Here is a 27,403-nt window from a genome sequence, read left to right on the forward strand (position 1 = left end):
TTGGAACTACAATCCAGCCCAGGAATTCAATTGTTCTTGCTTCCTCTGGTGGAAATGCACCTAAATTGACTGAGTTCCTGTGGTTTAAACCCTTGTAATTAACCGTAAAGTCAGGACTCCTATTTGAGTCAGACGTTCATGAAGCCATTTTAATCGAATCTACCGGTTTGTTTTTCATGAGTGTCTCGCAATATGCATCGGTAAAGGAGCGGCGTGAAGGCTGAAGAGAACGCCACTGCTGAGTAGCGCTCTTATTTGCGACGTGAGAAACAAATTCTTCTGCTTTTTAGATCAGAGGGTGAGATGAGGAGTTGGCATGGGGAGTCAGATGCTGGAGGGACGCCTTTTACACAGCTAGCGGTCCGTGGCGTGTTTTTGGTGTGTTTTTCGGGCTCGTCCTCATGTTGGTGACACTTTGCTCATCCAGATTGATGTTGCTCTTAGAGGCATGCTGAAGCAAAGACTCCTGGGAACGCCAGTTGGCATCCAGGTAGAGCAGCTCTGTGGATCACACAGTGTTAGAGAAACTGGTTAATGCTATGCAGAGAAAAAACTGAAAATGAAAAAGATGGATTCCTTGATATGGTTTCCTGATTTTCAGCTGATGTTGGTCTGAAACTTTGGACCGGTTTTGACGTGTGTTACAGTACAATCCAGTTTACTGTCCATGTTCATAAGGCGACCGGACACCTAAATGTAAATAATCCCATCATGATATCTGCCATGAAGTCCAAATGGGTGACAAATTAATGGAAAAACCAACATAAAGTTTGTTAGGAAGGTGCTGGACCACAACCAGCCTCCAAAACACCTCCAATAGCATCAATTCTCCAAGTCTCTGGAACTGTAATGAAGGAATCAACACTATTTTATGAAATAATTTCCCTCAGTTGGTGTTTTGACTATGGTGGTGAAGAGCGCCGTCTAAGACATCACTCTGTAGTTCAGCAGGGATGAGATATGGTGAGTGTGAAGGGCATAGCGTATAAGTTACATCATTTTCAACTCATTCAATGACCCCTCGTGCCCTGTGGAAAGGGGCGGAGTCATCCTGGAAGAGACCACACCCACCAGGATAGACCTCAGTGAGCAGCGTCTTATATTCGTACTTACAATAAGAAAGTCTATTGTGTCTAATGTCTAATGTGATTATTTTGCAAATTCGGTCCCTTGCCGTGGGCCCATACCTATTCCTCAACGTGAACAGGACACGAGTCCTCATCTGTCCATTCCATAGACATCCAGGAAGGTAGAGAGAGCGAGAGAGAGAGAGCGAGAGAGAGAGAGAAAGAGAGAGATGCGGTGATGGAAGGAAAAATGTAAACACACAAAGAAATAAAGAACACATTTAACAGCACAAGAGGAATTTCAATCAGACATTCACACACAAAAAGAAGCTGGACTAAGAGAGAGAGAGGCTGACATGTACAGAGATGACAAAAAACTTTGTGCATGGGGTGGACTGTAAGTGAGAGTAAAAAAAAGCTATTCCCAAAAAGAATTACTAAGGCATTAAATAAGACTTATACCACAAGGCTGTTGAATTCTTGATGGGTCAGAAGGTGTTTATGAATGATCTATAACAGCAGCATCTATAACCATGTTGATCTGGTGACGTCTATTTAGCGTTTATGTGAGGAGTCTCCAGTGTCAGAGCAGGTAAAGTTTATGTGTTCGGCCACAAGAACGTTTTTCTTGATAAAGAGCTACATTTCTTTTGTCTTAACTTCAAGAGAGACCAATAAGAGAGGCTGGTGAGGGAACGGCTTATGCTTATAGCTGCTATAATGTTTTATAATATATAACGTGCTATAATAATTGAACCTGTAAATGTAACATAACTAACTAAATGTAACCATAAATGATATAGTTATAAATAACCCTTACATACGTTACATTATGAGAGAAGATGATTTGTTTTTAAATGATTTTAAACATAGCGCTTGAACAAGTTTACTTTGCGAATCTTGTAATCATACAATCTTGTACATTATATATACAGTATGCAGCCAGTCAAAAGGGTTTTTTTTTTAAAATCACATTAATGTATTCCAAAGGGCGTTCTTACGTGCAACCTCATATATAATGACGCAGTTACTGCTACTGTTCCTGTTTATAAAGCTGACAATCTGCATTTACTGCATTTGAAATATTCCTTAGGGGTGCCAGTTATTTTGTCACATATCTTTTTAAGGTAAAGCTGTAATTGTACAAATGTTTTGTTTGTTTGTTTTTTTTTTGTTAGAGGATATGTACTGTATGTAGCTGTTTGAGTGGATAATATTTATTCTCTACAATCCTTTTTAGATGGGGCGCCAATACTTTTGCAGTTGCCAGATCAGGAACTTTTTTTTTTTTTTTTTTGGACAAATGTACATTTTTTTCCCAGTAACATATACTTTAACGTCACGTATAGTTCTTAATTCATTCATTCATACAGTGTGTTTACAATGAACTCATTGCTTACAATTGTTAAAAGAACTTGGAAAGACATTGACTGATGATGTAAGTGAGAGGCTGACGATGTAGAGACATGAAATGCAAAGCACATAGGAACAGGCACATGATGGATAAATGATCTCCTGACTGTCCTTTTGGAAACGCCATATTCAGTAAGAAGAGCTCACTCAAGCCTCTCCTGTCACGAACGTTGCCACTCACCAGCGAATTGGCCATCAGGAGCCTGTTCATTGTCCAGGCCTGTCACACAGTGGGTGTCAGACCGCCCCTGATTGTTATTGTCAAACTCTGGACAAGGCACCTCACTCCTCCTGCGCCCACCTGCAAGCGAGGTCAGAGGTCAAACAGAGCAGCCAGAGGCACAGCGGACCACAGCAGAGTGTAGGACGGGGATGGTGATGAGGATAAAGCAACAACATGCAGCATGCTAGGGGGTGTGATAACAGATGCACTCACAGGTGTCTATTTTCATAGTCTCACAAAATTAGACATTTCCTTCTTCACTTTGTATTTTCTATTTATTTGTATTTTTGCATCTTATCTTGCATTTTCTTGTTTTTTTTTTCTTCTTTTTTTCAGGCTTGTGTTAAAAGGTGGTGGTCTAGATGCTATTAAGAAACCCCATCACAGACGCGTCCATTCAGGAAAAATCCGGCAACCTAGGAGATGCAAACTACACACAGGTCATTTGCATAATCTCAATGATACGCCCATAAAATCCACTTGACCACCTGCATAACCCAAGCTTGAATACGATGAACTTTCCCTGTGTACATACTGGTGTAACTTTTAGACTTAAGTCGCCATCAGCCCATGGAAACAGCACTGAAAAAGTTTGGCTTATGGTCGGGTGACAACGTGACACGATCAAAAGTAGGGATGGTGACTGGAAAGGAACGCTCGTCCAACTGACAACAAGCATACAGTACCATGGGGAGGGATTTAGAGAGAAAGTCTGTGTACGTAGCATTCTTTGTGCTCGTTTTTCCCGCCAGCACGATAATAAGGCATAAAATCACAGCATTATATTTTCTTTGTATTTTCATGGCTAACGGCACAAATTATAATCTTGCAAAGAGGAGAACAATTATAAAAATGGGCAGGGTTAAAATGAATACGGCAAGAGTAGCTCATCTAAAGTTCAGTTCAGTGACATTTATGTTTTGACATTATCCTCACAGTAAAGCATGGTGATGGTAGCATCATTATGAAAGTTATACTTGGCCTCTTGGGAGAGTTTACGATGATATCTTACTGGTCGAAATCCATCTTAACAGTTACTGATAGCCATTTTCTGTCTTATGTTTATGCTTTTATTAACCGTATGCTCCAAGAGTTATGACACGGTAACTGTCTAATTCGCATTTAATATCTGAGTCATTTGTTCTCTCTTCTTATTTGTATTTCATTATGTAGCTTGTTGCATTTAGGTAGTTATAACATGAAGTCGCCCGTTTATGTCAAAGTGGGGTGATGAATGAGACGTGACCTTTAAGGCTTTCGTTGAATTCAGTAAAATTCCATACTGGTCTCAGTATGCAGTAATTATATGATAATTAACTATGTAGTAAATGATATAGCTTTAAAAAAAAATAAAAATAAACGAGTAGATTTTTGAAAAAGAAATTCCCCACAGTCCATTCATTTGTGACCACAAAATCAGCAGTGGAGTGCAAATGTAAAAAACTGGCTTCCCCCCAACCAAATTAGCAACATGCCAGAGTTACTCAAGCAATGGCAGTAATACATCTGCACAAAACTGGAGACCATGATGTGTCGGTGAGGCATGCGATCATAAAATTAGCATGTAAATGATGCTATTGCAGCACATGCAGTTCGTCGGGTATCATGTATCAATTCAGAAATCCATATTAAGATCACATAACATAGGCATGTAATAACAGAAATGCCACAAATAAGAGTGAGACAGACTAATATGCAAAGCCACATCATGCAATTTAGGCAATATTGTCTTGTCTTGGCTTTTCTAGTCTCCCAACTGGTCCAATAGTATGTCCAACAAAATGTTTGCCCTGTAGTCGAGAGATTGTGAGCTGGAATCCCAACGATGCCACAGTATTCGCGGCCAGGAGGACGAGAGAGCATAATTGGCCAGGCTCTCTGGGTGAGAAGGATGGTGTTACTCTCTCGGTGTTACTCTCCCTCCCTTGTCTGAGCTCATGTCTGCAGAAGAAGCCAGTAAGTGTTTTTCTTCTAGTGTTTTTGGCTCTTCTGTGATGTTGCGTGAGCAGCAGTTTGAAAAGACGCGGTTACAGAGCTGCACATTTATGAGCAATTGTTAAGGCCTCAGCATACTTCATGTGGAAATGACATGTTGGAGGGATGCGCGATGACGAAACCTTTATTTCAAGCTTAAACGCTCACGTGCTCGCTTTGGGTTTGTATTGACCGTCACATATGTGCTCCAGTACTGCAGGTGGCGCTTTTAAAAACACCATGACAATTTCAACAACTACAGGAAGAAGATTACAAAAAAAATGTAATCATTAAAGACTAAAAGTCGTTAGACTCAAACCGTATATAGAACGTTAAAATTAAGTCCAAAATCGCTAACGTAAGTAATCATTTGAGAGCCACAACAGTAACGATAACAAGCTACTTATGTACATTTGCAGCCGGCTGAGAGTGCATCTCCCATGTTTTTTCGAGCCGAGAGGCTTCAGAAAACATGACGTCATTCCCAGTAAGGGAGCATAGTGAGCATCGATGCGCCCTTGTTTTCACGGTGCACTACGGGATTTTTTTATTGAGCGAACATTCCAGCGCACTGGAAGGATTTTGCAATTGAGAAAGCCCTTAAAATGGCCGAGTCCCTAATCAGTGCCCTGATTACTACTGAACTAGGGAGCTGATTGAGACGCACTCTGCGTCTTATATTAAATTGGCTTGGGAATGCCTCATTTGTAACGACTAATCACAGGCTTAGTCATGTACAGTAGCGTGCCACAGAGTTTACCCAGCTGCCCTGTGCATGACACGGCAAGTGAAGGCTCCGCATTTCCATTTGTTCCACAATTAAAATATCGTTAATGGAAGCCAACCGATGTATGACAAGGCCATTAGCCCTCACTCTGATTGGGGGAGAGACAACTAGTGGGTGGGAACAGGTAATGACCAAAACTGGGATAAGATTGGGTAAAAAATAACAATCAGAGAGACAATCAGCTACAGCTAATTTTATATGGAGACGTATAATATCGAGGAGAGCTAAGGGACCGTCTACAAATTACATTACGTTTTACATTAAGCTGAAGGCACTCCATGTAATGAACAGTACACTAGGAATCATTAGATCATTCGATCATTAATTAGATATTCGCCATGATATAATTAGTATATTCAACATGTTTATAAAAAATACAACAAAATATATAACCTATATTAATATACAAGAATAATACAATTTCATATAAACCATATACCGTATTTTGCGAAAGCCAACTCAAGGTAAACTTAGACCATTTATGTCTTAATAATGAGATCAGGATTGTGTCTTCTTGGTGAGTGTTTTGGTTTTTCACACACATCATGCAATTATTCATTGTAAATCACCTGCGGCACACCCACAGTTTGCATGCACAATCTGTACAATCGCACATGCAAATTAACACATAAATCAGCACCAGTGTGTAATAAATAAAATCCATCAGCACATGCTTAAGTGATGAACACGTGCAGGACGTGCAGTCAATCACACAGAGGGGTGATTAAGCTCTTATCACAAGCCACATCTCTAAACTTTCAGTCGGTGCACTGTGTTTTATGAAGAATGTGTGAATGCGCCACCAAGATGATGCGCTCTCTCTCTCTCTTTCTCTCTCTCTCTCTCTCTCTCTCTCTCTCTCCATCCATTATTATGCAGAACTGGATCTCAATTCATGACTATAAATCAGTCTCAAGCAGTGTTTAGGTTTACCCTGGTCTTTAGTAGGAGATGTACAGTCCTCCTCAGTGACATCGTTTCCCTGAGGAAGATAAATATTCTGTTAAATTCAGAGCGGATTATAAACCTGTGTCCTATTTAACCTTGTTTTAAAGGTAAACTCTGTGATATAACTGCACGATGAGATTCAATTCACCTCTGAATCCTGCTCTTCAACGACTGCTACCATGAATCTGTGGTCAAGTGACTCACTGGGGGTTTTCTGCCCATGAAATAGAAATAAAATGATTTCTGTTTAATGATCGCTTGTTTTCAAATCCTTCCGTCTTATGTAGGTATATACAGTCCATTCGGGAAGGATTGGAACAGCAAGGCGTTTCTTGTTATCCGGGTGTGTTCGGTTAGATCGATTGTTTAAACAATTAATAGCTCTGAGCATCTGCTTTTGGTCTGAGCCCTGGATTTCACCTGTGAAGACTGCATTTGTTGTTAAAAAGGATAAACCAACATGAAGACCAGAGAGCTGTCTATGGGAGAAAAGCAAGCCGTTTTGAAGCTAGGAAAAGGCATTGCACAAGCATTGGGTATAGCCAATACAACAATTTGGAATGTCTTAAAAAAGAAAGAAACCACTGGTGTACTGAGCAAGCAGACATCGAACAAGGAAAACTACAGCAGTTGATGACAGAATCATTGGGAGAGCTGTAAAGAAGCCATGTTCTAAGTGTTTAACACATCTAGATGTAAATATCAGGAAATGCAAGCTGAAATGCTGATTTATTTTCTCATATATCTTCAATGTACAGCAAAAACAATAGAATTGGCCATGCTGTTCCAATACTTTCAAAGTATTGGAATGTATTAACATTTTTGGTGAGCTGAGAAATGTTTGTGACATTGTATTTTGTTGGGGGGTAAAAAACCAATCTAGATCTAACTGGAAAAGTCAGAAACGTGTGTGTGTCGAGCACAGCATTACAACCCTCCCAACCTTCACACATTTATCAACTGTATTAACTCTGCATTTATCATCTAAGTATAATAGCAGAGCCAATCTACATATGAATCTGGAATAACTGACAGTTCTGTGGGTGTTTTGAACTCTCTGATATTAAACGACCCTCTCTGGAAACCCCGCCCCCTTCCTCTATTTCACATTAGTAATCTTTTGGCTGGCGTCTCTTCTGATAAATGAAGTCAGCAAGCATGATTTTGCAGTCTCACCTCGCCTTCCTGCTGGGAGACTGGCCGGCTCTCGGGTGTGTTCTGGTGGCGTTCGTCTCCCTCGGCCCCCGGCAGGTAGGAGCCGGACATGGAGGAGAGCGTGTCAGTGCTGATGCGTGAGTTCTGACTCTGTGAAGACGCCATGGACATAACAGACTGGGCCAAACTGCTGCTCACTGGGTCTGCAGGAGAAAGCAGAGAGGGTGTGAGGATGTGTGTGTAGCATTATTTATTGTGGAACAGATCTGAGCTGTGTTTGATCCTACCTTCAGGGGAGGTGATGGTGGAGGACAGCGGGGTGCCGCTACACGAGGACTGCTCTATCGCACCGCATGAGGACAGGGTGAGATTGTCGCTCTCAGGGGTCATGCCACACTGAAGTAAAAAAATAACACAGCTCAGCTAAACTTTGTTAGGACAAATGTGTAACTGATGAAACTGTGTTCCATCTGATTAAGTGTATTTTTAGGGCCCGAGCACTGAAAGTGCGCAGGGCCGTATTGTTTTCCTAAGGATCATTATTATTATTTGTTATTATTTTTCAAAGTGTTTGGGTAGCTCGGCCCAACAGGAAGCCAGCCATTTGGGATTTTTTGAAAACTCCTCCTTTTCATGTGATTCATGTGATTGTCACCAATCTTGGTCAACATTATGCCAAGGCACTGAAGATGCTAAATTGCGAAGGGATTTTTGATATCTCGAATGATTTCGCCATGGTGAGGCAATAAATTTATCGCAAAAAATGGGAAACAGGAAGAGTCTCATATCTGAGTCCATCAAATGATTTAGATGAAACTTGAGCTATATGTTTGGTACTGGGGGCTGATCACATGGATGTGGCTATTGTGAGTCACGGTCATAGCGCCACCAACTGGCAGCAGGAAATGTGCGACATACAACAGACTTTGCAATAATCCTCTTATACTTACCCGAATTGCTTCAAACTTGGTCCAAATTATGTCGAGACATGGCTAATGTAAAATCGTGAAAGAAGTCTTGGTATATCTTAAAGGGGTCATGTGATGATTTTAAAAGCTCATTATTTGGTTTAAGGGTGTAATAGAATAGGTTAACATGCTTTAATGTTCAAAAAGCACATTATTTTTCACATACTGTACGTTATTGCAGTACCTCTATTCCCAGTGTGTCTGAAACGCTCTGATTGAGTCCCGGTCTCTCCAAAGCCCCTCCTTCCGAACAGTCCAGAGCACTCTGATTGGTCAGCTGAACCACTGCATTGTGATTGGCCAAAAACCTCAAGCATGTGTCGCAAATGTAACACCCCTTACCATAATCGCGTGCTTCAACTTCCAAGGCTTCTAAACACAGTTAATAATGTCGTCAGTTTTACCGTATCGGTCCGAGCCCGAGTCAGATTCTGAAAATGCGGACGATCGAGCAGATCAATCAGAACCAACTTTGCAAGCATGACTTGAGCAGAACGTTTCACAGTGGTAAGTTTTTATTTTGTGACTCTATTACCTTTCAGATACGACGTTATAACGGTTTAATTTGTCTTCTTCACTGTAACAACTTTATGTGCTGACGTGATGACATAAAATACATTAAATAAATTAAAAATGTAAAAATTATGGTGGCATTATGCAGATATTTCAAATTGTGACGTAGTACTTTTGCGAAAGTAATATCTGGACTAGGATCGAGGCGTTTTAGGCAGGTCTGGAGCAGTGTAGATAGAATAAACCCCTTTGTGGGAGACTATGAGCTTTGTAACTTTGCAGATCTTATACATGAACATTACACACTAAACAGATCCATTACACACTAAAGGAAAAGGAAAACATTAAAAAGCATCATAAGACCCCTTTAAATAGTGTTGCCGCGGTAACGCATCAAACTTTAATAATCTTTTCTTTGTATATTGATGTTTTACTCAACAGCATTCGCTTCACAACGTATTGTTTCCATACACCCACCGAGTAGTGATGGCACTGTAGTGCTTGGGCCCGTCATCGCTGCTTGCAGCTATATTTTATTTTGTTCTCATAGATTCCTTGAATGTGATCTTACTTTGTTGTGCAGTCTATACTTTTTAAATTGTGTTGCATACAACTTGGGTGTGTAGAGCTTCATTTCAATGCTTTTTCACAAAAAGATAATTAAAGCATAAAACACTGGGGGGCACGATTTTACATGAAAATAATGAACGAAGGGGTGGTGTGATGCCTCTTGACATGAAGCGTTATTACTTTAACCCCCACATCGTGTCAGTGTTTGCAAGGAAAGTGAAAAGTGTCTCATTCATCTTGTATTACTACAGTTTAGTACCTCTTGCTGGTCCATAGGCAGTTTCCTCCTGCACACCCGAGCCTCTGACTCACTGCACGACTTCTCATCCTCCTCCTCAGGCAGCACTGAGGAGTTCTGGGAATTCTGGGAGAGAGACCTAGAGGAGCACCAGATTGTTAATAAGATCAAAAGACAGACAGACAGAATCACGTCCATAGGCAGACAGAAAAACAAAGCAGACAAACGGATACAGAGATGGACAAAAAAAATAGATTACTATTATTGGCACACTTGGTAAATATGAGCAAAGAAGGCTGTGAAAAATGGTCTTAATCGTTTAAAATTTGTATCTTTTGTTAAATAAATTCACAAAAATACTCTGCTCTCATGGATATTAAATAATTGCAAACAATTTATATAAAAAAAATCTTTGTTAAATGTAGGTGTGCAACAATTATTGGCACCCCTATCAATTCATATGAGAAACATATATATATATATATATATATATATATATATATATATATATATATATATATATATATATATATATGAAGTATATTCCCATTGATATTTAACAAATGTCAGTACACCTAGGTGACTAGGAACCAGAAATTGTTCAACCATTACTTCCTGTTTCTCAGGGGTATGAATATGAGGTAACACATAGGCTAAATTCCCTTAGTCATTCATAACAATGGGTTAGACCAAGGAATATAGCTGTGTTGTGCGGCAAAAGGTTGTTGAGCTTCACAAAATGGGAAGTGTCTATAAGAAAATAGCACAAGCATTGAAAATGCCCATTTCTACCATCAGGGCAATAATTAAGAAGTTCCAGTCAACTGGAAATGTTATGAATCAACCTGGAATTGGACGTGTGTCTATATCGTCTCAATGCACTTTGAAGAGGATGGTCCAAGTGGTTAAAATATCTGACTTGAAACTCATAGAAAACCTGTGGGGTGAACTGAAGAGGATCTGGAGAGATTCTGTATGGACTCATGGTCTCAGATCCCTTGCCATGTATTCGTCAACCTCATCAGGCATTATAGGAGAAGACTCAGAGCTGTTATCTTGGCAAAGGGAGCTAGCACAAAGTATTGAATAAAGGGTGCCAATAATTGTTGCACACCTATATTTAACAAAGATATATATATTTTTTTTTTATAACCCTGTGTTTTGTTTGCAATTGTTTGATATCCATGAGAGCAGAGTATTTTTGTGATTTTTTTTTTTAAGAAAAGAGCAAAAGGTTAAACAATAAAGGCAATTTTTCACAGCCTTCTATTTACCAAGGGTGCCAATATTAGTGGAGTGCACTGCAGATAGATGGATAGATAGATAGAGGGCTGTATCGGGGCACAGTCAGTGTGTCACTCACTTGGAGCTGCTTTTCTTCACCTTGAGGCCTTGGCTGGAGGTGATGGAGTGCTCTAAGTGAGACAGCGAGTGTGTGGCGGTGTGATGACTCGCAGTGCCGTACGCAGGCAGCGTTCCAGAGATGTGAGCTTTTGTCAGGCCGTGTAGTGCAGGAGTGCATGGTGAGGGGTTCAGCGGGCCGTTTAGAGCCTCTAAAAGAGACACAGCCTCGAATCCTTGGGGAATGTGTTCAGCCGCCTGAAACAGAGGAACATCAAGCAGCAGCTGTAATATACACAAAACCCTCCTCAGGTACTACATGTACTCTTTATTGTAATGGATATCCCATTGACCAGGACATTTTATATATATATATATATACAGCCACACAGGTTTAACATATATTTTTAAATACATTACCATCATTACTGGCTACATAAACCGTGTTTACGGAAATGAGTCACACAAAAGTTCTCATGCACTTACTCAAGGTAGCATTACTACTGCCTAAGGTTAGCTCTTAATGAATAAAATCAGCATGACAAGCATGTTACATGCACCACAAAATGTGTCAGCATACAGAGTCCACTCCAGAATTATTGGCACCCTTCGTGAAAACGAATAACAAACACAGTGAGTGAAATTCACCGAGTTTAAACATATGTGGACGCCGCACAGTTTTATTTGAATACGATATCTTTTCGATTCATAAACTGGTGTCTTTGAGTAGTGTTTCTGCAGAACATTGGTTGAAAAAGTACTGTCATGCCACAGTGTTAATATTTGATGATATCTCCTCTAGAAAGAAACACAACACCGAGCCTCTTCCGGTAATTCCGGTTCCAGCAAGGAACATTACACAACATTACAATCTCGTTTGGTCACACCCAACCACAACACGTAAATTATACACCTAAATTATGAATTCATGTTAGAGTTACTTGGTGATCATGCTTGGTGATGTATTTTTTGTGCATTGCTCGGTTTTTCGTGCATTTATTCCCAACAGCTTGTTAGAAACTACTAGATGTCCTCTTTTCATGGCGGATTATTATCGCAGATTCCCTAGGGTGCCGGTGATTCTGGAGTTGATCGACCTTGTACCGCAGACTGCTGTAAAATGAAGCTGTGTCTCTCTGAGTGCACCACAGTGAATCAGTGAGCGTATTTAGGTAACAGCATTAGCTGGGGTTTGAAACGATAGAAAGCGTATGGCTGTAATTTAGTTTGTGATTCCGTATGCAGGAAGGCTTTCAGCGATAAAAGTGCAGGTTTGCTTCGTTACCGAATGCTCCTCAGAGTCTGAGGACTGGGAGGTGATGGCTGGATTGAAGCCGGTAGTGGAGACGGGACTCAGCTTCCTCCTCAAGGCTCGGATCTGCAGCAGAGCCCGAAATGCTGTGGAAAGCATCGAGTAACAAAATGCACTTGAGTGAATGAAAGTGAATTCAAGCGTAATTATGGTAGCTCTGTTAAGTTTAAGTTAAGTTTCTATGTCCGTAAAGAAGGGCTAGTTTAGTGGTTTACAGTCAATGTGTTTACTGTAATGTATTTTTGCATTAAATTAACGTGAAGAAGACGTCTCCTCACGCAGGCGGCAGATTGGGCAGCAGTTGGCTTGATAGCGCAGTGTGTCTGCGCAGGCATTGCACAAGCACAGGTGTCTGCAGGGAAGGATGAGTGTGTCGCGCACATCAGACAGACACACCACACACTCCGCACTGTTGTCGCTGAGCTCATCGTCAGCCACCTGTTGGACCACAGTCCACGATTTACCTTCCAACTAGTGGATAGACATTTTGATATTCAAATGGTACAGACAAGACTGAGACAGGTAATATAATGGATATAACAGGTAGAGAAAACATAAAAAAAATAAAATAAAACAAAAAGATTGAAAAACAAATTTATTGGAAACAACAACGGCTGCGTCCAAAAGCGCATACTGTGACAGTTTTTCTTTAAATAACTTATGACTTTTATTAAACTATATAACGGACAGGTATGGAACATGAATGATGAAAAATGTTTCTGAACACTAGAACTACTTTGAACAAGAGAACTAGGCTGTAATAACGTGGACTATTTTACATGTAAAACATGTTGCACTCTATTCGTCTTGCCTACTAAAAACAATCGCATACGAATGATGTAAATCGGGACGAAGGGCGCGTCTCGTTATCCATGACGTTGTTAAATCTCCGGCTCTCGGCCCCTCACCGAACAGAGCAGACGCAGAGAGAGGTGTGAGTGCAGCGGGAAAGCAAGACTTCGCGCTTGCAGGACAGTACTGGTGATATTTGTCACTAAGTCACTAAGGTTTGTCCAAAAAGTCGCTAGATTTGTTGCTAGGCGCTTTCTTTGCAAAAAAAAAAAAGTCGCTAAATGGGGTCTGAAAAGTCGCTAAGTTAGCCACACTGGTCTGCAGATAAAAGGCAGGCTAAGCTCCGCCTCTCGCCAGCAAAAAGAAAATACAGAGAGAGAGGGAACACGGGGTTTTTCATCTATTTGAAAAGCAATAAAAACACACAGAGTACACAAATGATGCCCTGTTTGTCGTTGTTTTTCTTAAAAAACATTTTGCGCCCCCTTCCGATCTCTCCCCGGGGTTGACAACCGCTGCCTTATGGGATTATGCAGTATCCACAGTGTCCAGTGGTTCCATACTGCAGAATTTCGGCGGAAGCACTAGGTCATCCGGGGATTTCTCGTCTACTGTTTTATGAATACTGAGAATTCGGACATACTACAGCTTTGGCGTACTGCTTTTCGCCTACTGTGTAGTAGTATAGTAGTAGGGATATTCGGACACAGCCAGTGTATTGGAAACATCAGTCCTGGTCTATCTCACAAACACCAGTCCTGGTCTATCTTACTTAAAACAAGTTCCCATAAGTTTCTCATTGATCCATTTTTCCAAAAGAATGACTTACTTTAGATTCCTGGCTGTTGTATTTGTTTTCTATGCCATAAATCTCCTGAAGCAGGTAACTAACACCATCCACCTGAAACACCATGAGAACACTTCTATCAGAACGTAGCTGCCTAACTGACATATTTTCAGGATTATAAGTTGGGTGTAAAATGCAGATTCGATTATTGTATAAGTTACAGTAATGAGCGCGTGGCATAGATGTTATTATCAAGATGTGGAACAGAGGAATTTATTTGTTGTCATTTCATAATTTATACAAGAAACATGAATTCATTGATGATCATTAATAAACCATGACTCCATGCTTATACTTACACTATATGGCCAAACGTTTGTGGACATCTGACCAACGTTAAACTAACCAATGTTAAACATCTCATTTCAGATTTAGTTCCCTCTTGTTGTTATAATAACCTCCACTCTTCTGGGAGGCTGTTCACTAGATTTTGGGGCGTGGCCTTGGGGATTTGTGTTCATTCATCCACAAGAGCATTAGTGAGATCAGACAGTGATGTTGGGTGAGGAGGTCTGGGATGAAGTCTGCGTTCCAGTTCATCCCAAAGGTGTTCAGTGGGGTTGAGGTCAGGGATCTGTACAGGACACTCAACTTCTTCTAGTCCAACCTTCTCAAATCATGTCTTCATCAAGTATTGTCATGCTGGAACAGGTTTGGGCCTCTTAGCTCCAGTGAAGGGAAATTGTAAAGCTACAGCATACAAAGACATCCTTTACAATTCTGTGCTTCAAACTTTGTGTCATCAGTTTGAAGCACCAGAGGAATTACATATGGGTGTGATGGTCAGGTGTCCACGATCTTTTGGCTGTATAGTGTAGTTTATTTCCCAACCTTAAATTAAAGTGTTAGCAAAAGTATTATTTATTACGGTTTTGTCCGATAATACTTGTTTTATTTGAATCATTTTTTGACCATTGATAGAAATTAAAATGGCTTTGAGAGTGACTTTATCTAGGATGAAACCAACTTTGCCACACTGATATTAAATTTTTTATTTTTTTAAATCATTCTGAAGTGCTCAAAATTAAAAACTAGAGCAGTGTTACTTTCAGTATGGCTTTATTGTCTTCTAATCGTTGTCATTTGTGATATTCGGGAAATTGGTGACCGCCGTATTTCTGGTTTTGCAATCATTGCAATTGTTGAAGTGTGTGATTTTTATGACACCTATCAGTAGTTTTTTATATTTCCTAAAAAATATAAGCAACCGGTTGCATTAGACTAGTGAAAAAACTCACAACATACAGTATATATTATTGCCAGGCTGTATAATGTGGAAAAATGCTATAGAATGCTGTCTAAGATAATTATACAGTCAGGGCTCTTACCACTTGCTTCTGCTTCAGAGGTTTCACACAGTAGCTGTCATCCATATGCTATAAAAAGAGAGAAGGTCCAAGTCGTTGCACATGCTTTGGAATTTGTAGTCGTGTTTAATTTATGACGAACTATTTCATTCTGTGAACGCTAACGTTACGGCCAGCTAGAAATCCTACGTACCTTCTCAAAGGTGGCGAGAAGAATGTGAGCGTGTCCTAAATGCTCTGTAGAAAAATGAACGAATATACAAAAGTAGATTAGCGTGCAAATATGAATCGTTAATGTAAAGATAACAGAATCACTCGACTCGACTCACCATCTCCTTCATCCACCACCGCCTGAACCACCATGGGGAAAACTTCTTTATCCATGTCGAATAAAAGCTGAAAGATAACACATTCGCATCACTAAAACTCTCTTTGTGTTTGTCTGTGTGTGTGTGTGTGTGTATTGAAAAGCTCTGTGCTTTGACTGGATTCTGCAAAATGTATAAATGTGACTGTGAAAGCCATAAGGCACACACTCCTTGGCAATCAACTGTAAATTTGATTCTTGTGTGTATTATTTTCCTCCTATACAACAGCGCTGTTGAATTCTTGATTCTGATTGGTCAGACTCATTTTCTATAACAGCAGCTCTGACAATAGTGCCATGCGTATCACAAGTTTATACAGTATTAATGCGCTCGATCGAATATGTTATCCTTTCTATAGTAACAGCCCGTTAAAAGAGACTTGTATGGAGGATGATCCACATAATCTAAGACTAATAATAAGCAGGTTTCCTCTGGGTACACCGGTTTCCTGCCCCAGTCCAAAGACTTGCATTGTAGGCTGACTGGCATCTATAAATTGTCCGGAGTGTGTGAATAGGTATGCGATTGTGCCCTGCGATGGGTTGGTACCCCATCCAGGGTGTCCGGGATAGGCTCCAGGCTCCCCCGCAACCCCGTTTAGGATAAACGGTATGGAAAATGGATGGATGGATGGATGGATGGTTGGAGTAAAGTGCCAGTTTGAAGCAAATATATATTTTGATTCCACACTTGAGAAGAATGTATTGAGAAGTCAAAACACACAGACACTGATCCAAGTGTGAAAATGCTCCCTCACACATAAATGCACTTAAGCACACGTATTCTTGATAAAAAAAAAAAAAAAACTTACCTCCTCGTCTGACCACTCGGACAAGTTGACAGAATGCGATGGTAAGCAGAACTGCTGGCAGACGCCTCTCTTAAAATGCACCGTCTCCGATTTCAGAGAGCTGTCCTGGGGCAGGTATCTGTCAATATACAATAAGCAGACAGCCGAACCATCAACCATCAGCCTATTATTAGAAAGAGTCCTTTTGACCTCTGAGCATCAGTGAACAGCCCATATTAAAATGCTGGAAATGTGCAAAATGTGCTTTAGGCTTTCTTAGGGCCATTAAAACTGATATAAAGTATGTCGTTTTAGCTGTATTTGTGTCATGTGACAATCTTTTCCTTCATAAATGTGTTCTTAATGCTTAAACATGCTTGTCCAGGTTTGTATATTTTCGGTAAATATACTGTGTTTGCACTGGTGTTATTGGGAGTAAACATCATTTTTACCCTCTACTTATTTCACTCACACTGGCACACCATTGTGGAATTCCTCAATGGCTTGGTAGTAAATAGTGATGGCAACTTGTGTATCAGCATCGAAGGTAAACTCAATGTTGTAGCAACTACGGCTCTTTCCGACCTCGTGCCCGGGCAACTTCATGTCTTCTCTACATCTGTAAACAGATTCTTAGTGTTTTTAACTCACCAAAAGAGGTTCACTTAACAACTGCTTAAAACGTGCTGTCTGGTTGGAGGTCTCACCTGACCAGTCGGAGAGTATCTTTTCGAATGTTGACGAGACTTCGGAGGGTCTTCACTGGCTCGTGAGGCGGTGGGGCGGTATATGGGAACTAAAGACAAGTGGAAAGAAAATATTTAAACGGAATAGGAACTGCTTAAGTATCGGAACGGTATTAAAGAAAGGCTACTGCCCAATGACTAGTCTACTATTTCTTTGCTCTTTATAAACTAGCGGTTGCATAAACTAGCCAACTAATACATTCACTTGTCGCCACCATGGAGATGTCAACTAAGTGCGGAGGTAATGAAATGTAGGCAAACAGTAAAGAAAGCTCCTTTAAGCCCACTTGTGCCTGTTCCCAAAGGAATTCCTACTGCAGTGATTTTTGTTGTCCTTTAAACTGAATCAAATTTAAGTAAAATTGTACTGTGTCATAGTGAATTCTGTCATGAACAGAGAAAAGAGAAAGAGCTCGTTCGCTGCGTTTTCAAATGCTACCGTGGCTGGAATTGAACATGCCGGCTTAACTCCGGGGTCTCTGGAAAAACCTCCCAGACACCTCTGTAGACATCGCATCTTAGGCCCTCCATCTTAGGAAGGCTGCTCATTGATCTATAAAGAGGTCTATATTAATGGACACAAGCTTCCATGCTTCAAGTTCAACCATTCCAATTTTACAGCCGTGTCTGCCAGGTCATCCATCGAAGTTCATTTTAAGAATTGGGTAATATGATACAGTACACCGATTTATCATTTTGCACTTTTATTTTTTATAATTTTGCACACTTCAATTTTGCATATTTATTTTTATAGTGTAGTCTGAAAAAGCACTGAAGCTGGAAATGTAGCCTGTTCATTGACGCTTGAAATTTGACGCGTTCTTATCAGCATCTAACTGCAGTAACAAAATAGCCTGAAAATAGCTTTATCAATCAGTTTTTGATTTAACTACGAAAAACATAACTAGTCAGTTAGAAATTTTTTTTTGATTTGGTCGACTAGTAAATATGAATAGTCGTGCAACCCCTACTACGTATTTGTTACTGTTTAGAGGAGCAGTTTGTTACTTTTAATCTCTTAAGCCCGAAACGTGATTTGCAATTGCAGTGACAACACTCACAAGCTTTCCCATTTATGATGACCTTATGATTACCTCTTAAGCAAAAAGTCACCGATCGGAGCAGTTCCTTTCTGGCAGGGGGTGGAGCTAATTTAAGTGTTAGTAAAATTCATATTTATGTGCTATAGAAAACTGCAGTCTGAAAATGAGGAAATTAGTCAAATCCCTTGCATGGCTATACTGTATGTCATAATTTTTGTAAGGTATCTTAGAAAGGATATACTTACAATAGCTCCAGAAATACTTGTAAACTTTACAAATAGCAGTTATCTTTTTTATTGTAACATTTCAGTATGTCACTTTTTCTCCAGCTCCTTGGCCACATGCCTGGATAATGACTGATAATGATAATGAGTCTTTATTGGAGCAGAGAGGGTTAAGGGCTTTGCTCAAGGGCCCAACACTGGCAGCTTGATAGTGCTGGGGCTCGAACCCCCGATCAGTAACCCAGAGCCTTAACCGTCAAGCCACCACTTCCCCCAAATCCTTGTTTAAACCCATGTCTTGTTATACTGTTAGCACAGTAAGTGTATACAGTAATTATCTTATTGCGTGTAATGTTTCTTTACAAAGTCTTGCTTGTGTTAAAGCGACAATCATAACGTTACTTTCTCATAGTCCTCATTTCCATGGCCCTATTGACTCAATTCTGCTTTTTTCCCTCTCGTTTCCAAAGTCTTACTTCTGTTTTCTTTTTTATGATTTTATACAAGTTTACATGCTCCTATTATGGATCATAACGTGACAACCTTTTTTTTTAAAAAAAAACAAAAACAAAAAAGCACTATGGTTACATCTTGTAGCCTGTAGTTTTAACTTATACACACGTTGCATGCACATTTTGATCCGTCTTCCCTGTTTAAACAGAAGAACTGTCTAATGAAAATCTGATGAATGAATTATAGAACTTGTATATTGTTTGTTAATATGATTTATGGCATAGCATATATATGTGTGTGTTTGTATGTTGCTTTAGAAAACCACATTTGACAGATTTGATGGAGAGACAGTGAGCTTTTAGGTCAGGACCAGTCATGTCTTCCTCCCATCCCCATCCCCCTAAAAGCACAGATTGAATGCAACTCTTGTGCATTACCCGCATTAAGCTGCCCCTTAAATCCACAACATCACCAGGCTGTCTACTTAGAGAAAGGATAAGCTGTTAACACACACTACAGCCATACAGTACACACTCACATAAACCCATAGATAGCATGTTGAGTCCATATTATGCAAGTCATGCAAATCACACATTCCAACCCCAGGTAAACAACAAACTGTATAAATTATATGTTACTGTACTGTATATATTTTAAATGACATTCTGAACAAGTACAATCTAGTACCAGCTTGAGGTAGAGAATTTTGTATCTAAGGTTTACTGTCATGTGTATTTTAGTTGACAATATACTAAGCCCAGAGATGGTAAGTAACCTCAATTATCAAGGTCAAGCAGGTTGGATTATACCATTAAATGCCATAGTAAATATTTTTTTATAAACATTACTCAAGTCAAAAAAAAAAAAAGACAGCCAGATTTTTAAAACATGACTTTAATTCTTCATGTAGTAATAACTATGAATATGAAATGCAGTGAGTGTAACATTTACTGGAACTGTAGCAGGGCGTTGTAGCTCAAATCCATAATTATAGTACTATTTGCTGTAGTGTAAATTTCATAAATGTATTAATAAAGTGCTATTTGCGTTAGTTATATTAGTAAGTACATTATATTAGTATTTTAGCAGGTATTGTTGTGCAAATCAGTTATTATAGTGCTACTTGCTTAGATTACATCAGTAACTATATTATATTAGGAATTTAGCAAATGTTGTAGTGTAAATTTATTTATAAAGTGCTATTTGCTTTGGTTATATTAGTAAGTACATTATGCTAGTGTTTTAGCAGTTACTGTTGTGCCAATCAGTTATTATAATACAATTCATATTCATATATTATATTGTATCCATAGATAACTACCTCATAATAGAGTATTGTTGTGCAAATAGGTTATTATAGTGGAATTCTATTAGTATCTACAATATATAAGGAATTTAGCTGGTATTGTGCAAATCAGTTACTATAGTGCAATTATCCTATACTATATTACTATAATATATTAGTAATTTACAGGTATTCTAGTATACATATTATAGTACTAATAGCTTAGAATATATCTGAAATACTTACATTTGATATTTAGCAGGTAGTGCAAATAAGTTATTATAATTATATTAACTTAAGACTTTAAAGTTTTTGATTCGCAGAAAAACAGAAGACAGGCTTTTATTTGAAATCTCCAAAATATTGGTTTAATTGAATAACCATGGCTCTAATTTCCTTGGTAAACAGACATCACACAGCCTTAGTCTTAGGCGTCTTAGATTACAGACATTGCAGTTTATTGCTCTGGACACATCTGCAGTCCTCAAACCTCCCTGCAGCAGGACTATGGCATGTTCACGCAGGTGAGCAGGAACCCTAGGCATCTTTCTTCTGGTGTTTTTCAGAGTCAGTAGAAAGGTCTCTTTAGTGTCCTAACTTATTGTAACTGTGACCTTAATCACCAATCGCCTGTAAACTGTTCGTGTCTTAAGGACTGTTCCACAGCTGCATGTGCAATAATTGTTCATGGTTCATTGAACAAGCATGAAAAACATTGTTTAAACCCTTTCCAATAAAGATCTGTAAAGCTTATTTGGATTTTACAAAATCATCAGTCTCCTAAAAAAAAGGATGTTTCTTTTTTTGCAGAGTATATATTCAAATATTCCAATCATTATTAATAATTCTGTATTATCGGCAATACTTTTTCCACTGTATGTAATTGAGGAAAGCATTTTAAAATTTATAAATTTTCCACATTTGTCAATTTAAAGCTTTATATGATCCACAAACCATAAAAGGCTGGTTTCCCATACAATGATTAAGCCTATTCCGAGAATAAAAAGAAATTTGAATAGTGAATCACTAGTGCCAATTTAATTTAAATGTAATCTTAATCCACATCCAGGAAACTGTATCAGAGTTGCAGATATTTTCAGATCTGGCCCGTGGGACTGATTAAATTATCACCTACTCATATCATTTGTCATGATTCATAAAACATCCTTTCCCATCTAGTATTGTACTAGTACTAATAGTATGTTTGTATATTTTAAATGCTTTATATTTATTTAGCAAGTAGTGCAAATTAGCTATGTTATTATCCTAGATTATAGTAACAAGACAAAAATGAAAACTGAGGACACACTAATCATCATGCACAGCTATTTCATTTTTATTTCTGAACTTAATAAACTAATGTTATGAAATCCCAATCCAGGCCCTTTCAAACAGCAGACATAACCAATGGTACAGTAGGTTGATTAAGAAAAACAATCATATGTAATTAGAGTAGTGTATATTTGAAATTTGATTACTTTTTTGACATAAAAGAATTATAGATCATTTATTCCTAATTTATAGTGTGTACCTATAAACCACGTAATTACTCTTACTATGACTGAGAATGCATCAGTTGCATTTTCCCAATTGGATTGTTGCTGTAAATCTAGTGTTCCCAGTTAACTGTGGGACTGCTACGTAAACATAAAGCTAAATAGTTGAGGCTAGATCACATTACTGAACTTCAGTCATTTAATTTATTATCAGTACTGACTCACATTTATGCAATAAGCTACTGATATTAATAATAAAACACTGAAGCAAGAATGCACAGGAAAACAGGTGATGAAATCCTGCACACGGTGAAACCTTTCCGCTCGCATGAATGTGAAGTATTGCGATGTATTTAAAATTTTATTCTGATTAAACTCTATTACAGTCTTTGTTCTGTCCATTAGAATTTCATAGCTTTTGGAAAGGAACTCCACGCTGCGCTACATCTTGTTTAAGTTATTAATAAGCATCTTACTGTAACTGGTCTGTTTCCCAGGAAGTTGAGATCTGTGTTCTCTCCAAACAAGTAGCCCTCAGGATGGGTCGAATCAAACTTTTCTCCTCCCATGATGAAATGGCTGGCAAAGTAGCTTCCTGCACAAAAAAAAAAAAAAAAACACAGCAGAGCCATTATAAAAACACCAACAGGCCAAAAGTAAGCATATGATTTTTCAAAAAACTCGTTTAAATAAAGTCAATTTGCCTACAACCAACACAATACAGCAACAACACATTTCCCCCAAAATAGTCTTTGTTTAAAGTGATGTAATTTTATTTTAATATAAGAAAAACCTTCATCCTCATGGTGATAACCGTCTCTAACTATGACTAATTTAAAAAAAATTTATAAACTCAATTACAAATTTTATACACCTTTTATATTTTATAACAGCCTCAGGGACTTCTGAATGTTTGAGCCTGGTATATGTGATAAGGGTTGTAATAAACTCTACATTATGAATGGATATTAAAATATACGATTAAATATAATCTGTATCTTTAAACCAAATATGTTGTATAGATAGATAAATAAGTCTTTTGGTCACAACTCTTCATCACAGTTTATCTAAGCCAGGGTTTCTAGAAAGACCCCATTTGTGAATAGTAAATATTACTGCAGCCCCACAGTGTAGACTGTCTGATTGGCACTGCAGAATGGTTTGATAGCGACTGATCATTAGCATTACGGCATAATATTGACTTACCACACGTAGAATACTATTTTAACTGATTAAATGTTTAAAAAGAATGCACGAGACAAACTAATTGGATTTTTAAAAAATCGAAATCACAAAGTAGCTACAAATACACAACTATAAACTACGGACGATATATTTGAATGAAATATAATATAATATAGGAACTATATATGTTCTATAATGTGTAATGTGCGATGAGAAACAGGAGGCAAGTGTATGCTTTGTTAGAGTGAATATGGGAGTCAAAATACAGGCAATCTATAATCTCATGTCAGAACAAGCAATGGACAAAAGCAGGACGCACAATGGCACAAAATTTAGAAATCAAAGCTCAGACAACAATGCATGATAAGAGTTTGCGACGCTGCAAATAATTAGCATGGTATTATAGACAAATGAATCAAAGAGTAACACAGAACAGGTGAACACAAACAGGTAACAAACCAATGATAGGAAACTGGCGGAGACAGGACTAGGACAAAAATAACTATAAACTTTACATATAACTATGGACTATATATTTGAATAAAATATAATATAATATAGGAACTATATATGTTCACGACGCTGCAAATTAATAGCACGGTATTATAGACAATATATTTGAATGAAATATAATATAATATATTAACTATATATGTCCGGTAGTGTGTATTAATCAAAATGAATGTGCGAAATGAATCAAAGGTTAACACAGAACAGGTGAACACAAACAGGTAACAAATCAATGACAGGACACTGGTGGAGACAGGACTAGGACAAAAATAACCTAGGTCGAATTGTGAATACATGTCGGTTTTAGGAAACAACATGTAGAAAAACAAACCAGGCCTAAATGGTGTTTGTGAACGTCAGATGACTGTTTACATTTTGCGCACTGTGATACTTAACTTGATATCGGTGACAAAACTTTGATATTGTGACAACCTTAATACTTTGTGTCTACTGTATTTGATTATTAAAGCCTCTGACTAAACATTTGTTTATATCTTAAAAGATTTGATGTTAATACATGTGCAAAATACATAACACTGAGATATGAGAACCACAAAGCCTGACAGATTTATTGACACTGCAGGCTGTGCTTATGTCTAGCCTTAATCTCTGTGTGACAGTATTTCCTGAAGAAACAAACCCATGTGTGTGAAATTAAAAGGGAATGTCCTGACAGGATTATTCCGAGCAGATATTTCTGTTTCACCATCTGCTAATACTGATGCCGTTATTCTACATCTGTTTCAAAGATGGCAGCGACTTTTGCAATGTAAAAATAAGAACGATGTTCTCCCAGGAATATTACTGCAAACTGACTTGTGTGCACATAAGCACATTCCTTGATACTGAACGAATGCCATTACAGATATTTTATGCCATAGTTAGCGTGTGTTTTTAAGGTTTGACAGCACTATACTGGGGGAAGAATTCTTGTACATTTATTCCTGATTGTTTAAGCTGAGAAGACACAAAGGAGTGATAGGATACAGCAAACAGAGGATAAAGAAAGAACTGCCATGGAGAAGAACAAAGAGATGGATGAATGAGCAGGTAAAATGGATCACGCCCCAGTGGAGCAAGTCTGGTAGTTTAATACACACATAATTACATTTAATATCATGCGTAATTGCTGCTAAAAAAACAGTTAACAACATACAGATCCTTTTATTTAATTGATGTGAATCAGTAATATGCAATTTACTGCAGTATGCAGTAATCATGCAAGCTCTAACAGCATGTAAGCCAACGGTCTATGAGTTTACACAACAGTGTGATTCAGTGATCATGACCCGAAATCACACTAGACACTGATAGATGGCTTGACAGGCGCACCGCTGTCATAATAATGAAATAACAGTAATTACATGAAATCAGTAACATGTATGCAGTGTGGTATGGTTGAAGGTAAAGTGGTAAAGCGCACACACCACCACACACACTGCGTTGGCTGTTACTACTGAATATCTGCATGGTCTCTAAGCCAGTGAATGATTCCCATCAAAAGCAGCTGGTACGGGCCTGTCTGCATCAACTGTGACAGCCTGAATGAGTGTGGTGCGGTGGTGACATATGGGATGGAAATAACTTCCATCTGATTATTTCTGGTGTGGGGCTATCGATTGTCAGAATAAGACAATACACTGAACAAACTACACACCAGCATCATTCCTTTGTTCTTTATCTACAGTTATAATAATAATAATAATAATAATAATAATAATAATTTTTGGGAGAAATCACACATCAATGTTGTAATAATTAGTTCTGTCAAATAATATATAGCAATATAAATCATTCATACTTAAAAATCTGCATTAATATATTAATAATGTTATACAGTATTCAAATATTTTAAAGAAATGACCACGTATGTCAAAAAAGTAGCTATAATTTTAATAATAAATATACATTTTACTATAATAATAATAATAATAATAATAATATATTGCTTACAGAGCTCATTCTATTGTTATTTTCAAGGTTTGTTCTTAAAGGCTAAAAAAAAACATGTTTTCTATTGTTTTAAATATTTTATGGTTATCCAAATGATTTCATAATTATAATAACTGGATATGATACTGTAATAAATTGTGTCATAATCTACTTTAAATATAGGCTATTAGGCTACTATTTACATCACATATTACAAGTAATATATTTAAAGCAGCTTATTACATCATTGACTACAGCATCATATCCAGTTATTGTAATTATAATCTGAGGTTTATTGTTATTTTTACTCTGTATTATTTTTTTTCGTTTTTTTTTTTGATAAACATAAAAATATTTAAAACAACAATAGCCTAGAATAATCTATGCACCTCTGTAATCTCTACCTGTATGCCTTGTTAAATATATTACTATTCACATCTTCCCTATAATGAATAAATCAGTGTTGCCTCACCGCTTTTGGGAGGATATCTGTACACGGAGTTGGATGGGATGTCCAGCTCCTCCACTCCAGCATTCTGTCTGCTGGTTAAAGCTCCCATTTCTCTCCAGCTCTCTTCTCCCTTCAGAAAGAAAAGCTACACTTCTGATGGCTTGCGGCTTTCAGTGTTCATGAGATTGGAGTCGTCCTGAGCCCCTTGTTCGGGTCCTGTCCCAAACCCCTGCGCTGCTTTTCTCTCTCCTGTCCTTAAGCTATCTCTTGGTTTGCAGCGGCATGGTTCAGTCCGGCTGCTGCGGCGGAACAAAAGCCGCTTCTCGGTAACGGGGACGGGATTCCCGGGATCAGCCGGTTATCCGGTCCATCGTGTCCGGTCCGGACTGCGCGGTGATGCTGAGGCTTTTTATCCGAGCCCTAATGGCCGCTTCTCCTTCTGACGTCACACCGTAGAGCCGACCTTCCCAAATCTGTAGAGCACTGCAGTGCAGCCAAGCCACCACACACACACACTCACACACACACACACCCACATAGACAGTCATCACTTCATTATTACACTGTCCCCATTTCCACTACTGACCAGTCACATTTCATCAGTACATACACCTATAAATACTTTCCCCCTGATATAGCTTAGTATTTTATTTATAATGGACATCCAGCATTCCCAAAGTAGAGTATACAGTATGGACACCTGACCATCAAACCCATATGTTCTTATTGAACATCCAATTCCAGATTTATTCCCCCTTGTGCTGTTATAATAACCTCTAGTCTTCTGGGAAGGCTTTCCACTAGATTTTGGAGAGTGGTTGTGGGGATTTGTGTTCGTTCGGCAATACACAAGAGCATTAGAGATGTTGGGGTGCAGTCGGTGTTCTAGTTCATCCCAAAAGGTGTTCACTGGGGTTGAGGTCAGTTATCATGTCTTCATGGAGATCGCTTGGTGCAGTTGCACTGTCATGCTGGAACGCGTTTGGGCTCGACGGGAAATTGTAATGCTACAGAAATACAAAGACATCCTATATAATTGTGTGTAACGGTTTGGGGAAGGCCTACATGTGGGTGTGATGGTCAGGTGTTCACAAGGTGTGAAGACATCATGAACTGGAGGATGAGACGCCAATCCATCACAGGGCACCATACACACGAATTTACACACTCATTTACAACCTATGGGCAATTTCACATAGCCAATCCACCTGGCTGCATGTGTTTGGACAGTGGGAAGAAACCAGAGAACCGGGAGGAAACCAACTCATTATTAAAAGGATTATATTATATTGTAGCCACCAATTGGGATTTGTTGGCTGGGATTGTGCGTAAAGCTTGAAATCTGATGGGTGGGGGTGGGGTGGGGGGTGGGGGGTGCGTCTCAATTGCTAGAATGCCTGATGCCGGAAGGTTGGTGACCAGGGGGTGCTCTGGACTTCGAAAAGTGTATTACGTTGGACAGTTT

The 27,403-nt window shown here is 38.7% G+C and overlaps 1 protein-coding gene across 1 annotated transcript; it reads right to left on the reverse strand.

Annotated features, from left to right (window-relative positions):
* Window positions 1-225: 225 nt before the first annotated feature.
* On the reverse strand, window positions 226-26,047 carry rnf157 (ring finger protein 157). Its single transcript, XM_053640042.1, has 19 exons — window positions 25,960-26,047; window positions 22,337-22,455; window positions 17,321-17,409; window positions 17,086-17,232; window positions 16,635-16,752; window positions 15,785-15,851; window positions 15,649-15,692; window positions 15,477-15,524; window positions 14,131-14,202; window positions 12,788-12,947; window positions 12,483-12,595; window positions 11,220-11,455; window positions 9,878-9,995; window positions 7,855-7,963; window positions 7,589-7,770; window positions 6,561-6,626; window positions 6,398-6,446; window positions 2,662-2,781; window positions 226-501 (listed from the first exon to the last, which is right to left on the reverse strand). Exons 1-19 carry the CDS (start codon window positions 26,045-26,047, stop codon window positions 347-349), a joined length of 2,100 nt encoding a protein of 699 aa, XP_053496017.1. The 3' UTR covers window positions 226-346.
* Window positions 26,048-27,403: the final 1,356 nt, after the last annotated feature.

This window comes from Ictalurus furcatus, chromosome 13 (genome assembly GCF_023375685.1).
Source record: "Ictalurus furcatus strain D&B chromosome 13, Billie_1.0, whole genome shotgun sequence".
NCBI classification, from domain to species: domain Eukaryota; kingdom Metazoa; phylum Chordata; class Actinopteri; order Siluriformes; family Ictaluridae; genus Ictalurus; species Ictalurus furcatus.

What these genes read in the sequence shown, in the direction of transcription:
- rnf157 (XM_053640042.1), bottom strand. Translation starts at nt 26,047, where the DNA reads ATGGGAGCTTTAACCAGCAGACAGAATGCTGGAGTGGAGGAGCTGGAC. An exon ending in TGGGAAACAGACCAGTTACA is followed by an intron (nt 17,410 to 22,336) that starts GTAAGATGCTTA and finishes ACTTGTCTTTAG; the next exon opens with TTCCCATATACCGCCCCACC. An exon ending in GGTGGTGGATGAAGGAGATG is followed by an intron (nt 15,693 to 15,784) that starts GTGAGTCGAGTC and finishes ATTTTTCTACAG; the next exon opens with AGCATTTAGGACACGCTCAC.